We start from the raw sequence: 15,467 nt of genomic DNA, 5'->3' as shown, positions 1-15,467 counted from the left end.
TATCACCTACACTCAGGTGAAAAAGAAACACCAACATGGAGTGTCTGGACTGAGTGGTCCCTTTATTTGTTGTTAATTCTGTGTAATATTTCCATAAAAATATTGCAATCTTGAACCTAATTGAGTTATTCGCATATTTCATTGAGCGATAATAAATGAACTGCCTATAATATTTTTGGGTAACGGATAGATAATGGTAATTAATAGATTCAGATCAGCTGTCGTTTATATTAATGAGACAATCTTTCCATATTAAAGGTGTGATATAAATACAAATTATGCTAGAATTGTACAAAGCTCCTGTTAGACCAAACTTGGAGCATTGTGTACGATTTTAGGCTCCACATCTGAGGAAGGATATATTGGCCTTAGAATCAGTGCAGTGAAAATTCTCCAGATTGATACCAGGACTAAAAGTGTTACGTTATGACTTGACTTGTGTTCCTCATGTATAGGTCATTAAGCTGTGGTGTAATTAAGGTGAGCAATCAGTTAGTGATTTACATAGAAAGAAACTTGCCTCTGGTGGGGGAGTCCAGAACAAGGGGGAATAATTTTTAATTTGGAGCAAGGCTGTTCGCAGGTGACATGAGGATCCAATAGTGGAAATCTGGAACTCTACCCCGCCCCCCCCACCCACCACCCTCCCCACCCGCCACCATCCCCAAAAGCTTTTGAGCCTGGGGGTCAATTGAAAATTTCAAGACTGAGGTTGATAAATTTTGTATCCAGTGTTACAGAGCCAAGGTGGGTTGATGGAGTTCAGATACAGATCAGCCATGATCTAATTGAATGGCAGAACCTACTCAAGTGAATGGCCGACGGTTGTACCTTACAATAGCGCACTAGGCAGTGAGCACTCGGTGAAGGGCTGGAGTGCACCTGAAACGGTTAAAGGGTAGGAAGTCACAGGGGCTTCTTGGAGAAGTGATGATGGCATTACAAGAGTTATATTTGAATGGTGGGGGCAGGCAAGTGTTGAGTTGGGGTGCCTCAGAGCAGTGTTGGGACTCCAAGATACATGTAAGTAGAAGCTAGATAAGCACATAAGAGGAATCGAAGGATATGCTAATAGTGCTGGATCAAATAGGGTTGGAGGAGGCTTATGTGGAGCCTAAACACTGGCATTAATAGTCGGGCCGATTGGCCTGTTTCTCTTTTGCAAAACTCTGTTTCTCATTTATGATAATGACTTGGATTCAGAAAAGGTTAATTTGCAGATGTCAAATTAGCAGGTGCAATTTGATGTAAGAAAGTGGTTGGGGAGGGGCGAAAACTGAGTAGAATAGGAGTCACATCAAATTTCTGGAAGAAATTTAACGCGATGATCGCACCATGAAAAGTATCAGAGCATTGGGAAATCTCAGCTTTAGTATCTCAATCAGTGGCCAAAATCAACAAAGCAAAGAGAATTGAGAACTTGTGATTTATACTCTACTTTTCAGCTACAAAAACTTCTGTTCAACCTGTAAAGAACTCTGGTCAGAGTGTGGTTTGAGTCCTGTGTCCAGCTCTGGTCATTGAAATGTAAGAGGGTGACATTTGATCCTAGAGATGGTGCTAACTAAAGCTACAAGGCAATTGTTTGAGGAAGGATTGGGGACATGTTGAGCTTCTTGACCTTTTTTTGTTTGAGAGGTGGTGTATGGGTTAAATTTAGCCACTTTTGTTGTTTTTATGCTTGGTATTGAGGTCTGCTGTCCGTGCAAACCTGTTTGAGCTGTATTTCTCTCCTTTTTGTACTGCTGCCTCTGCTGGAAGTCCCTTGGGAAACCTATGCCCTAATGGTTCTCCTTTTGTTTTGTCTTGTAGTCACTGGAAGCGGATCAGGCTATCTTACTGAAGATGAAGAAGTTGATTAAAGCCATTCACTCCTCTGGACTCTGTAAGTCACAAATCAGAACTAGGGTGATGGGATCTGAACTAGATGTGTTCATTTATTGAGACAGAATGATTGACTGAAGCTGTACTGTGCACTACTGATGAATAGGGACTAGAAAGGGAAGAATGGAGAATTTTGCATGGTGGCTAATCGCCTGTGAAAGAGTTTCTTGTGTGAAAACATTTCCAAAGAAAGGGGAGAGTGACTAAAGCTTTAGTGTTCCCTTTTCCTCACTGATTTGCCATTTGTTAAGTAAGGCAGAGAGTGAGCTGTCCTAATGTACGAAATGCACTTGAAGGATAATCTCGAGGTGAATTTTGACCCAGATAAATGTTCCTTCCTCCTTCAGTTCCTGTGTACCTACGTCTTCTGACATTTATCTATAGGCTTCAGCAGAGAAGTGTTTGAAGGTTCATTCTCTTTGTCTTTTAACCAACCCCCACCCCTTGCTGAATACTGTATTGCTGTTGGCTGTGGCTTAGAGGATGGGGCACTCTAGCCTCTGAATTTGAAGGTTGTCCCTCTCCAGAGACGTGAGCACTGAAACCTAGGCTGTGACATCCCCAGAGTAGCACTGGAGGAGTGCTGCACTTCAGTGGTGCTGCCTTTCAGATAGGACATTAAACTGAGGTCCGTCTTCCCCCGCAGGTGGGTGCAAAAGGTCCTGTGGCATTATTTGATGAAGAACAGGGAGTTCTCCCTGGTGTCCTACCAATATTTATTCCTCAATCAGCGTCACTTTTTAAAAAAAACAGATGATCTGATCATTATCACACTGCTGTTTGTAAAACCTTTCTGTGCACAAATTCTCCTCTGCATTTCCTACATTATACGACAGTGACTATGCTTTAAAAGTATGTCATTGACTGTAAAACATATTCTTGAGGTCCTGAAAGATGTTCTATAAATGCAAGACCTCGAATGGCAGCAGAAGCCATAGAGCCATTGAGGTTTACAAATACGGAAGGAGGCCTATTGTATCTGTGTTATTTCTGTTTATTCCATCCATTTCTTCCCATAACCCTGAATCTTTCCCAGCTCCAATATTTATCCATGCTCTCTCTTTTTTAATGGATGCAATCACCTCTTCCTCAGAATGTGAAATGATGAAAACCACCTGAGTTGTTTTCTTTTGGGGGAAGAGAAGAATTACTAGCTGACCACTAAGTATTAAGGAAAGAGGACCAAACAGGGAGCAGAAATCATCACTAAATGGTGGAGGGAGGTGGTTGGGTAGAAAAGAGCAATAATTGGATGAAAATCTAGTAATTGATAAGTCAATGCAAGTATTATTCCCCCAATGCAAGTATTCCCACCAAGGATTGGATGATCGGTATCTTGTTGTTCAGATTTAAATGCTCTGAGGGATTAGTCACATTTCTTACTGGCCTTATGGGCATCTGAAGTGAAGTGAAGAGAAAGCCAGGCGTTTTCCTCTGTACAACAAATAGTGGGCCTTCAGCGACAGTTTCATTTTTAGAAGAGAACAATGTGAAGTTGCAGGAAAGGGGCTAAACTCTACATCACTACAAATGCTAAAGGAGGGTTTGTGGTGGGGGTGAAAAAGCAAATTGGTCTCTGGGTCATTTGCAATTTGTTTTAATGTTGTTGGGTCTTTTGAGTTTACTTGGATACATGCAAATTAATGGGACCATAGATTTAAACGTTATAATTGGATTGTGGGAGCCTATGAAATCTGTTCACTGTGGTGAACTAACCACATAAGGGACTGGTATAAAGATGGGTTATGGCTGTGGAAAGGACATTTGTGAGTCTGGCTGATTGTTTAAACATCCTGTGAATCCTTCCAACACTGTACACTATTTACAAAGGAAAGGGTGAGTGAAGAAAAGAGAGAAACTAGATTTCTATCCAGTCATTAAACCATCCTCCTCAAGGCCACGGATTTTCTGCAGAACAGAATAAATTGGGCAAACCAAGAGGTATTTAATCTTGGCCTCTTTCCTCGCACCAAGAACTATCGCTCAAGCCTTTTAGTTTCATTAATACATGTCAAGTTAGTCTTGAATGCCGTGAGCTTCATCTCCACTATGTGGAGACCTCGACTGCAGGAGAAATCATCATCTCCATTCACTGAAAGGTCTGTCATGACTGTACAGTGGCCAGTGCACATTCCTGTCTTCAGTGACACAACAAAATAAATGAAGAAAGACTTTATGATCCCAGCTGATAGTACTGGACAAATCAGATTCCAGAGTGAAACCTGGCTTGATTGTTAGAAACCATGGAGGAAAGTTACTGAAGAGACCATAGAGGAAAGTTACATTCACAGGAGTCTGCTGATGAACGTTTAACACCGAAGAATAAAATATTTATTCAAACAAGAAAAATGAAATAAATTGCAGCAGACAAAAGGTTGGAAAGATTTCATTACAGACACACGATGATTTAATTTACCAATATTCCTTTACCCAGCAAAATCTTTACGGACATACAAACCAGTGAAGAGTTACCACTAGCTTGACACACAGACTACTTGCTTGGGACTGGCACATGTGCAAACAGTTTTCTTCAGGTGAATTCTTGAGTATTCACATGTGCTTCTCGCCCAACTTGTATCTCTCTCCGAGACACTCAAAAATAACCGCGCTTTAAACTCACTTTCAGTAGTAACACCACTAAACTGATCATGTTACTGATTCCTATAACTGACTATTCAGTTAACTACTGCCCCACTAGCCTTATACCCTTCTCTTCTCAGAGAGCTGAAAAATCCCTGTCCTCACTCTCTGACACACACTGAACGCTTCCCTGTTTCTCTGTGCCTCTGTCACTTGACTACTGTCACTAGCCAATAGCCCAGTTTTTTTCAACTTTATTTTTTTCCCAAAATCACTAAACTTCTAACCCCTTTTTAGCCCATCTCTTTAACTTCAGGAGCTCTAAAACCTCATTAAAAATGTACATATATATAAACAAACCCAAAAGACTGACCTTTCAGCCACAGGTCTGGCCACACTTCTAGGCACCAAGGCTCATAAAAAAACCTAAGTGACATTGGAACCACTCTACCTTCCTTTAAAACAAAAATACATATATTTGTATTAAAAATTAACTTAAAAATTATACATCATTTATCACAACTTGCATTTGTATTCTGATTGCTACTATGATGTTGCACCAAGATCCACGCTACTTCAATCAACTGGCATCACATGGAATCCTGTGCAACCTCCTTCAACCTGAGCATAAAATGCTAAAATGAATTTTATCAGGCTTGTGAAAGGAGAAATATGCAAATGCTCTAGAAAATTATATTTGTATATAAACTTGCCTGGACTACATTTGGAGTCCTGTGTTCACTTCTGGGTACCACACCTCAGGAAGGATATTTTGGTGATGAATGGAGGTGCAGAATTATAGTGATGCTAAAAGGGTTAAATTATGAGGCCAGATTGCATGGACTAGACATGTATTCACTTGACCATAAAGGTGAAGAGGTGACCTAACTGAGGTGGTTGAGATGATTAAACAAGTTGATCATTTTTCTTTATCTACCCAACTGGTGGGGAAATCCAAAGCAAAGAGGCATAACCTTAAGATTAGAGTTAGGGCGTTCAGGCATGACCTCAGGAAGCACTTGCTTACAAAGGGCAGTGGAAATCTGAAATGCTCTCACCTCCCAAAAAAAAACTGAGCCTGGGAGTTGATTGGACATTTTTATAATTTTGAAATTGAAACATAAGGAGTGCAAAAGCAAAGAAGTTATGATGCATGCTTATAAAACATTTGTTCAGCCTCAGCTGGAGTATAGTGTCCAATTCTGGGTATCAGACTTTAGGAAGGATGTGAAGGTTTTAGCGAGGGTGCAGAAAAGGTTCACGAGAATGGTTCCAGGGATATGAGACTTCAGTTACGTGGATAGATTGGTGAAGTCAGGGTTGCCCTCCTTAAGGACAAGGTTGAGGGGAGATTTGATAGAGGTGTTTGAAATCATGAGAGCTGGACAGAGTAGATAAGGAAAAACTGTTCCCACTGGTGGAAGAATTGGGAACCGGAGGACACCAGTTAGGGTAATGCAAAAGAAGCAGCGGTGACACAAGAAAAATCTTTTTCTATGGTGCGTGTTTAGGATTTGGAATGTACTGCCTGAGTGTGGTGGAGGCAAGTTCAATTGTGGCTTCCAAAACAGGAAGGGATAAACTCCTGAGAAGGAGAAGAATTTCAGAGCTACAGGGAAAGGGGCAGCGAGTGGGACTAGCAGAGTTGCTCTTGCAAAGAGATGGCATGGACACAATGGCTGAATGGCCTCCTTCAGTGCTGTAAGCATTCTATGATCTGTGGTTCTGTGAAATCGACAGAATTTTGTCAGACATTGCCATTAAAAGTTACTGAATCAAGGCAAGTTAATGGATTTAAGGTATAAATATGCCATGATCTAATTGAATAGAACAGGTGTGAGGGGCTTTTGACCTCCTCCTGTTATTATGGACATGTCAAATCCAGTGATGGTAAAGACCTGATCAAATTTGGGTCTTCGAGGTGCCTGCTGTGGCTAATCATAGCAAACTTCAGGTTGCTAGAGTCTGCTGTCTTGAGAGTTGGTACCATTAGCCCATAGTTTGGAATATAAAGAACAACATTAGGCAACCTTGCATTTATCAAGCACCTTGCCCAGAAATGTCTTAAACTGCTTGTACAATGAATTCCTTGGTATTGCTGTCATTATTTTGCAACCAAATGTTACTGATAACAATGAATTGAATCTTTTTCTGGTTGGCTTTGATTGGCCAGAGCAATGGGATATCTCCCCTTCCAATCATTCAATGGGCTCTTTTGCATTCAGTCAAACCACCAGAACGGGAAGATAAAGCTTTGATTTCACAACTCAGTCAAAGGATAGCACTTCCTTGGAACTGCATTGGAATATTGGAGTTCATAATATCTGGAGTGGGGGTTGAATCCACAACATTCTGACTCCAAGGCAAGGGAGCTACCACATAATACAAGTGGAATCATATACCAAGCCTTCAGAGAGTATTGTGTTATACAGCAAGTGTATTCAGGGCTGTTGGTATTGTTGATAACACATACTTGACTTAAGGTTTTTGCATATTATTTACATATTAAAATGTTTGACTTTTGGTGAAATCCTTCCTTGATGGTTCAGTTTGTAAATGCACAGTATTAATTAGACTCCTATTGCCTCGATCACTCCCTTTTCTCTCCCAGTCTGAGAATTTAGTTTCTAATCTGTGCTAAATTAACTGATTCCAGGTGGGGTAGATGCAGTGATGCTACATTTAGCCTGTGTGCTCCTGGGTTATGGAGGAGAATGATTGGCCTGGGTTCTCTCCTCTACATGAAAGCTGGTGGAGAGAGCATACTGGGAGACCTCCTGAAACTGGGCGTGGATGCGTTATTTGACCATGGGCATTAGCACTGGCGAGGCTGGCTATCCCGTGAATATATTTCTAAGGAGACATCTCTTTTTTTTCTTTTGTGTTGGTGTCCAGCACATGTGGAGAATAAAGAACAATACATTGAAGTTCTGGAGAGCTTTGGGAACCACCACCTATCTCAAAACAAGAACGAGTTGTCCATGGGTTTCCTGAACCTCGGAGTGTTCACGCGTGAAGTAACGGCACTCTTTAAAAACCTGGTAAGTTTGCTCAGCTGGCTATTACCAGTGAGCTATTTGAATGCTGTGGTTAACACCAGTTTTCAATAGGTGATGAGATGGTAAGTTATGAGGGGGACTTCAAGAGGTTGCAAAGGGATTTAGACCAGTTAAGTGATTGGACCAGAAAGTGGTAGAAGAGTGTAATGCACAAAATTATTCATTGGTAGGAAGAATGGAAAGGCAGAATACTCTATCAAAGGTGTTGGGGGGTCCTTGTATATGAATCACAGAAAGTTAACATGAAGATACAGCCAGCAATTAGAAAGGCAACTGGTACTGCAAGTGGGTTGAATTACAAGAGTAAGGACAACTTGCTGCAAATATACATGGATCTGGTGAGACAACAGCTGGAGTACTGTGTGTAGTTTTGGTCTCAATACCTAAGGAAGGATATACTTTCCTTCAGAAGGGTATTATGAGATTCACTAGATTGATTCATGTGATGAGAGGCTGTCTTGAGGGGAGGTGAATTGAATAGGATGGGCCTATACCCTCTTGAATTTAGAAGGCTGGGAGGTGATCTCCTTGAAACATATAAAATTTTGAGGGTTTGGCAAGGTAGATGCTGAGAGGCTGTTGCCCCAGCTGGATAGTCTAGAAAAAGGTCATAGTCTCAAGATAAGGGGTATATTCAAGACTGAGATCAGTGGATTTTTTGACACTATGGGGAGAATTTTCTCCCCGTCGGGCGGGCTGTGTGGGAGTGGGTGCACAGCCAATCGCTGCCTGCGATCGGCTGTGTGCTGCCATTTTACATGGGTGGGCCAATTAAGGCCCGTTCAGCGTGGCACACACCCAGAAGCGCTCAGCACTAACAGTGCCGGTGGGGGAAGGAGGGAGAGTCGGGGCCCGCCCCCACATGCCGACCAGAAGATTCTGCCCTATGGGAATCAAGGGATATGAGGATAGGGCTGGTATACTTGTACAGCGATGATTTTATTGAATGGTGGAGAAGGCTAGATGGGCCACATGGTTGACTGGTGCTCCTATTTCTTATGTTTTTGAGAGTCTCTGGAACATTAAATTCAGGAATGATAAGTTTGCTGAGCATACACAACATGATATTACTTAAACATTCATTAACAAGATCATACTTACAACCACACATGATGGGAATTTCAGAATTGTACAACTCTGATCTCAGTATCCTGTGTCTTTGTGAATCCCAATGTTCATTGCAAACAGTTATTCTCTCCACCACCAAGATTGTCTACTTCTACCTCTGTAATATAGCCTGTCTCTGCCCTTGCCTCAACCAATCGGCTGCTGAAACCCTCAGGTGTGCCTTTGTTATCTCCAGATCTGACTATTCAACTGTTCTACTGGCTGGCTTCCCATCTTGCACTCTCTGTAAACTTGAGCTCATTCAAAATTCTACTGCCTGTATCTGAACTTGCACCCATAACACTAGATCCCTTAGTGCCTCTGCCTCATTTCCAAGGAGTAGATGACTGTTGTGTATCCGCCAGTTAGTTGTATATTTTATATACTGTCTTGGCTCAGAGCAATGCAGAGATGACATCAGTTCTAAGTCTACACACGGTTTATTTACAGTGCTTTAAAATATCTCTTCAGTTACAAGATTTCTATATACATGTTCACAGCTCTGGTTTCTTGGGTCTTTCTGGAAGCTTCTATTTACCTTAGCTCTCAGGGCTATACCCAGGCTTAATCAAACAGGCACAGTGAAGTTAAATCAGTCAGCAGATTAATATGATCAAACACAGATTCATGAAATCATTGAACACTACAGTGACTTCCCTATTCTTCCTACCAAATTGCACTGCCTCACACTTGTAGATATTGTCCTCTCCTTGCTAGCTCAGTGGAAAAAGATTTTCCCTTATTAAAACCTCATTACTTTGTGTGTTTCTCTCGAAATCAGTCTTGGCATTTCCTGTCTCAGTGATAATCTCTCCTTATGTTTAAAGCCCATTTTTCTTGGTGTCATCTTACTGGATCTTACTCAATCTCAGCCCCAATTCTGCAAAGTTACCACTAGTTCAACTATTGTTGTTTAAAATTTATAGGCTGTATTTTAATCCCTAATACATCCAGCTGGGGTACTGTGTAGACATCGCAATCCACTTGGTCTTCGGCAGCAAAGGCATATATTCTTGAAGCAAAACAATGTCCTTCAAGTTAGGAAAAAGAAAATGAGTCTTGTTTTCCACATTTACAAATAAAAGTTGTATTGTACTGTATTGTTTAAAACATGGGTCATGGTTGCTACAGCAACAGGCTTATATTTCCCTTTCATTGGAATGCCGTCATGGAAATATCAAGAGTGTGGCTTCTTCACAACATTTTTTAAAACCCATATTATCCCTGTTATTGGGGTTGTTAATGATCCAGTAAAGAAAGAACTTGCATTTTTAAAGCAGCTTGCCACTTTGGCAAGTCCCGAAGCACCAGTGAAAGACTTTAGAAGTGTGGTCAGTGTTGTAATGTAGGCAATATGGCAACTATAATTGCACATTGCAAGATCTCGTAAGCAGGAATTTGAATGTGAGCAGATTATCTGGTTTTTAATGATGTTGGTTGAGGGATAAAGATTAATAAAACAAAACTACATTTATTCTAGTTGAAAACAGGCTTCCAAATGACTCCTATTGTTAGTTTACTAGCTCCGTCTTGCAGACCTGCTCCTTCAGTCTCTGTCAAACTGGTTGCTTAATTGCAATGATTGATACATCGCTTATTGCGGTTATAGGATGTTCTGTAACTTACTGTTCTTAAGATGGTACTTCATTATAATAGTAAGTAGAAAACGGGATGGAAGGAGAACCACAAAAGAAGCTATTTTGTAACATTTTATTCCTCTCTTCCTCTTTTTGGATAACTGACCATGTTTGGCTGAGGAGAGGGAAAAGTCAGCTAAAATCTTGCAGCTGACTGCTGTTCAGTAACACCAGGCTGGAAAAATCATCTCTATTGAGAACAGGTTTCAGTTTACAGTACTTGACCCTGAGCTGAACTTCTGACCTCATAACCCCTCTATCACCTAGACTGCCTACTTCTAGCTTTGTAATATCACCCATCCCTGTGCTTTCCTTAGTTCCTCTGCTGCTCAAAACCCTCACCCAAGCTTTTGTTACCTCCAGATTTGACTATTCTACTCTCTGCTCTCTTGGCCGGCCTTCCACTTTGGCTCCTCTGTAAACTTGAGCTTATCCAAAGCCCACATCCTAACTTGCACCAAATGCTGTTCACCCGCCTCTCTGTGCTTGTTGACCTACAGCGGCTCCCAGTCCAGCAACAAGTTTTTAAAAGTTCTCATCCTTGTTTCCAATCCCTCCATAGCCGGCCTCGAACTCCTCCAGGCCTACACTCTCCCGAAATCTCTCCACTCCTCCAATTCTAGACTCTTGCGAACCCCAGACTTCAGCTGCCAAGGTCTTAAATTCTGGAATTACTTCCTTAAACCTTTCTGCCACTCTACCTTCCCCTCCTCATTTAAGATGCTCCGTAATCTACATCTTTGATCAAGTTTATGATCACCTGCCCTACATTAAAGGTGTTATATAAGTGTCAGTTGTAGTAGTGGGTTTGGCAGTGATGTTCCTGTGGTCATTGTGCATGCTTGTACATGAAAGACTGCTTGTGTATTGTGTCCTTTTAACCCCTTCCTTTTGACTCCAATCAGGCAGTGAAACCGCGTCTTGTCTGAAAATGATTATCCAACTTCCATGAATTATTCTAATGGTGTTTTTTTTTTAAATCTGTTTGCAGACTCAAAACATGAACAACATCCTCTCCTTTCCATTGGACAGCCTGCTAAAGGGGGATTTGAAGGAAGGAAAAGGGGTGAAGTTACTTCGCTTTTTATCTATCTTTGAAGAATTGTAACCTTAATGGGAGGGTGGTGGAGGCGGGTTGCCTCACATCCTTTAAAAAGTACCTGGATGAGCACTTGGCATATCATAACATTCAAGGCTATGGGCCAAGTGCTGGTAAGTGGGATTAGGTAGGTAGGTCAGGTGTTTCTCATGTGTCGGTGCAGACTCGATGGGCTGAAGGGCCTCTTCTGCGCTGTGATTCTGTGAATAACTCTGCTTAGCCCAGGTGTGTAACTGAATGTGACTATGTTGTAGGAGAACATTGGCCGTGTAGTTGGGAGACTTGTCTTTGGATCTCACTCTTGTTGGATGGCCTCTGGCGATTTTTATGGCGTGACTATTGTGTGGTTTATGGGATATCTACACTGTTCAATCCCCTTTCCTCTTTTCTACTTGTTGAGGGAAGCTGTGCAAAATAGGGGGAAAAAGGAGAGAGTTTTCTGCAGAGATTGAGTTACAAGTAAAACATTTGCGTTTTCTGACTTCATGCAATGTGAAATGCCATTAAACTTTGCTCACGTCAAGATGACCAAATGATGTGCCACAGGGAATATCCAGCACACAGCCCTTGGCAACATGGACCTTGAAGCCAAGACAACTATCTAGGGTTGCTAACACTCCTGGATTGACCTGGAGTCTCTTGGAATTGAAGATTGATCTTCAGGTCGGTCCTGCATGCAAGCCCAAGAGACAACTTGCGGGAGCAATAAATATTTATTTTCCATTTTTTTTTGAATAAAAAATTTTGAGATGTGGGAGGAGAGAAGAGGCTGTTTGGCCGACAGCCAAGTATCATCCAGTCAGGCTTTCCAATTGGCTGTGGGATGGCAGAGCAATAAATGTGTGAAGATGGACATGTCAGCCAACCAATGGTGGGAGCGGGGGGTGGGGGGGGTGGTGGCGGTCATATGGTGAAATCTACCGGAATATGTCTAGCCAGAGTTGGCGTTCCTACTTCGCGCACTAGTCTGTTTTGTTCTGGTTTAAATTTTTGTGGGCCTGAGGGTTTAGAATGAGTCCTTTTTTTTTAAACATTGTCCTTTGGTTGGTGAATCATAACTTATTTAATGGGATTTGCTTCAAATTCTTGCACTCTGCCTTCTGCAGCCTCAGAATTTCAGGACCTATATGGGACCTCTTGCAAGATTCCATGGTTGTAACTAAATAGCTCGCAATAAATCAGGAAGGCTTGCAGTCTGCTTGCTACTAGTGGAGTGGTGGGTAGCGGGTAGAGGGTTACTCTATTCTGTTTTTATTGGATGGCACTTGGAAGCTACTGTACAGAATCTGCTACCACACTCATTTCTGCCCTCCCCTCGATCTTGGATGACGAGCCCAATTATATTGCAGTCTACATGTAGTCTCAGCCAACTGACTTGACATAGGCAAGAGGTGCGTGTGTGTGTGGATCAATTTGATACAAATTAGAGCCCCTTTTTATGTTCACTCTGGCAGCTGTTGGAGTGAAGCTTCACTAGAATTGGCATTGATGGCGGAAGAGGGGTGGGGCATGGCACTGGAGGAAATGCTGCCAGCCTTTGGGTGTCACCTAGACTCCAACTCCTGGAGTCACTCCAGGTGCTGATGTGAAAGTTATTCATACTCTAGGTTTCCTTGAAACATGGCACCCCCCCCTTTAAAATCAAATTACCTGAATAGGCCTTTGTACTTGGGCAGGATTCTGAAATGGGATTGCCGCCTTTTGACTTGAGTCACAGTCTGAGATTGAACAGTGTGTCTGTAATTTAGTGGAAGGTTAACATTCACTCTTCACTGATCTGACAGCTGTGTGTGTGAGCTGTAATGTCATTGGAAACTGGCCACACAAAGGGAAGTTATATTTGTTTTAACATTTCAGCAGAAGTCACCACTGAGACGTGGAACATATTTTTCTCACACTTTCCACTTAATGTCAAATTGAGGTTTTCTATGTCCAGTCCAATGTGGCCAAATGCTCCTTTTACTTTCACCCACCATGTACATTAACCCCCTAGCCTGCTATGAGCATCTCTTACAGTACTAATGTGGCATTTTATACGCTAGCAGTCCTGGTGACCTATCTTGTGTGTATGGTTGGCAATTTGGTGTTGAGGTGCAGGGCAATGGATGTTATGAATTTGTAACCTAATCTGTGACCTGCTTTGGAGTCTTTCAGCTGATGAGAGAGAGGGAGACGTTCAGTCTCCTGTTTAAATAAAGCCCTCTTTAGTCAGTTTGGATTGAGTTGGAGCCTGAGGAACAACACACTGGTTGGTTATATATCAAATAATATAGCACAAAAGGAGGCCATTCGGCCCATTGTGCCTCTGATCTTGACCTGACTTAGAATTTCTGCAAATAATGTTAATGATATCAGCCTGCTTTCTGGAGAAAAGCAGTTGAGATAAAATGGACTGAGAGGCGATTATGCTTGTTAAGAGAGGAGGATTAAATGATGTGGTTGACAATGTGATGATATTGAGCCTGCTGCTATGAATGCATTTAATCTGAAATTCTAATCTTATCGTGTTGCTGCATTGTCTAACTGTGGTGTTTTTGGAGGCTGAGCTTCAACGCAGATTCCCCTTTGAGTTATCTGGTTGATCCATTGCCTAATATTATTGAGTCCCGACATGTGTGCTTTGTGGCTGTGTGAGAAGGAGCTCCTTATCACTGACTCTGGGTCGCAATCTCCAGGCTGGCAGGTGGATTGTTACAACCGAGGTGGGAGGAGTGCGCAGTTGATCTAACCCCACACTTCACAGGTCACAACATTAGTTTGAATGTTCAAGTCTAATCACAAATGGCCAATTATTTACCCTCCGAATAGAAAGGCAAAGCTGATCAACATACAGTATGGAGCGAGTGTACACGCACACACACAAAATAGAAATGGAGGAATTCTGCCAAAGATTAAAAATCAATGGTTCAAAGGCAAAGAATAGATGGTGGGAGTCCTTGAAATGGCAACCAGATTAAATGGTTGGTCTCTCAGCACTGATCCACGAAACAATGACTCTGGCACTGCTTTTCAGGCAGACACAAGGAATATTCGAGGGTACTTATTCCAGCATGCAGAGCAATGCAGGAGCAGCATATATTCACTACAGCTCTGGACTGCAAAAAGGCTGCCACCTTCCTTCTCAAGCAGTTGGTCCTTCTCTCCTCAAAGCAAAACCAAAACCAATTTTTAGACACACTCTTCCAGGCCCAGGTTTTTTTTTCCCGGAGCCATAAATCCATAGCAATTCAAAATTCAGGTCAAAGGGCACAGGAAACTCTTACTCACACAAGTCCCAGGTGCTTGCTGGGTAGGATTGCCAGTTATCCGGTTTTGAGCCCAAGCTTTCATGAATACACAGTCCACCAGGGTCAAAAGATTTCCAGCTTCTTTTCCCCCAACTATTTAATTATGCTTTCTTGTAAAAGGATGCTTTTTCCAGGTATAGCAATCAGAGTCCTGCATTAACCCTTTAAGGGACAGCGTCTTTTAAAACACACATTCTTCCAGAATGTCCTTGGTCCTTGAAGATGAACCATTTTCTGTGGTTAAAGTGTTCATGGCAGGATGTTGTCTTTGCAACTCATTTAGAGGTGAGGCAAATTAAACTGTTCTTTATTCTTTGTCTACAGGACCCGAAGAAACTCATTGAAAAAGCCTGGAAAGACTATGAAACCAAAGTGTAAGTATCAGATCTATGGAAACAGCTATTAATGAAGGAATATAAGAAGATTCATTTTTGAGATGGCATTCGTCAGATAAAAAGAAAGAAAAAGGAAATACTTTTTTTATATAGTGCTTTTCATGACTATCGGACATCTCAAAGCACTTCATAGCCAATGAGTCATGTTTTGGAGGGTAGTCACTGTTGTAATGTAGGAATTGTTGTAATGTAGCTAATTTGTGTCCAACAACAGCACTGTGATAATGAGCAGATAATCTGTTTTTTGATGTTGATTGAGGGATAAATATTGGCCAAGAAACCAGGGATAACCCCCCTGCTCTTCTTTGAAACAGTGCCATGAGATCTTTTTCCTCCACCCAATCAGGCAGATGGGACCTCCATTTGATGTCTCACCCAAAAGACGACACTCCTGACCAGTGCAATGCTCCCTCAGTACT

At 41.9% G+C, this 15,467-nt stretch overlaps 1 protein-coding gene across 5 annotated transcripts in view; it reads left to right on the top strand.

The window, feature by feature from the left end:
* Positions 1-15,467, top strand: part of LOC144696002 (arf-GAP with SH3 domain, ANK repeat and PH domain-containing protein 2-like) — a 158,936-nt gene that overhangs the window by 18,095 nt on the left and 125,374 nt on the right. For 3 of the 5 annotated variants that reach the window (XR_013580053.1, XR_013580054.1, XM_078567163.1), the window contains exons 2-6: positions 1,813-1,885; positions 7,360-7,505; positions 11,259-11,333; positions 11,913-12,029; positions 14,978-15,027. Coding sequence is in view for 3 of the 5 variants with exons in the window: in XM_078567163.1 (XP_078423289.1) it covers positions 1,813-1,885; positions 7,360-7,505; positions 11,259-11,333; positions 11,913-12,029; positions 14,978-15,027 (461 nt within the window). In the remaining 2 variants the exon portion in view is untranslated. Of the gene's footprint in view, positions 1-1,481; positions 1,528-1,812; positions 1,886-7,359; positions 7,506-11,258; positions 11,334-11,912; positions 12,030-14,977; positions 15,028-15,467 lie in introns of those variants that run through there. The other 2 variants (XM_078567165.1, XM_078567164.1) reach the window with 2 other exon arrangements.

The sequence above is a fragment of the Cetorhinus maximus genome, chromosome 21 (genome assembly GCF_964194155.1).
Source record: "Cetorhinus maximus chromosome 21, sCetMax3.hap1.1, whole genome shotgun sequence".
Classification (NCBI taxonomy): domain Eukaryota; kingdom Metazoa; phylum Chordata; class Chondrichthyes; order Lamniformes; family Cetorhinidae; genus Cetorhinus; species Cetorhinus maximus.
The sequence above is the reverse complement of the archived record's forward strand: the minus strand, read 5'-3'. Positions and strand labels throughout refer to the sequence as shown.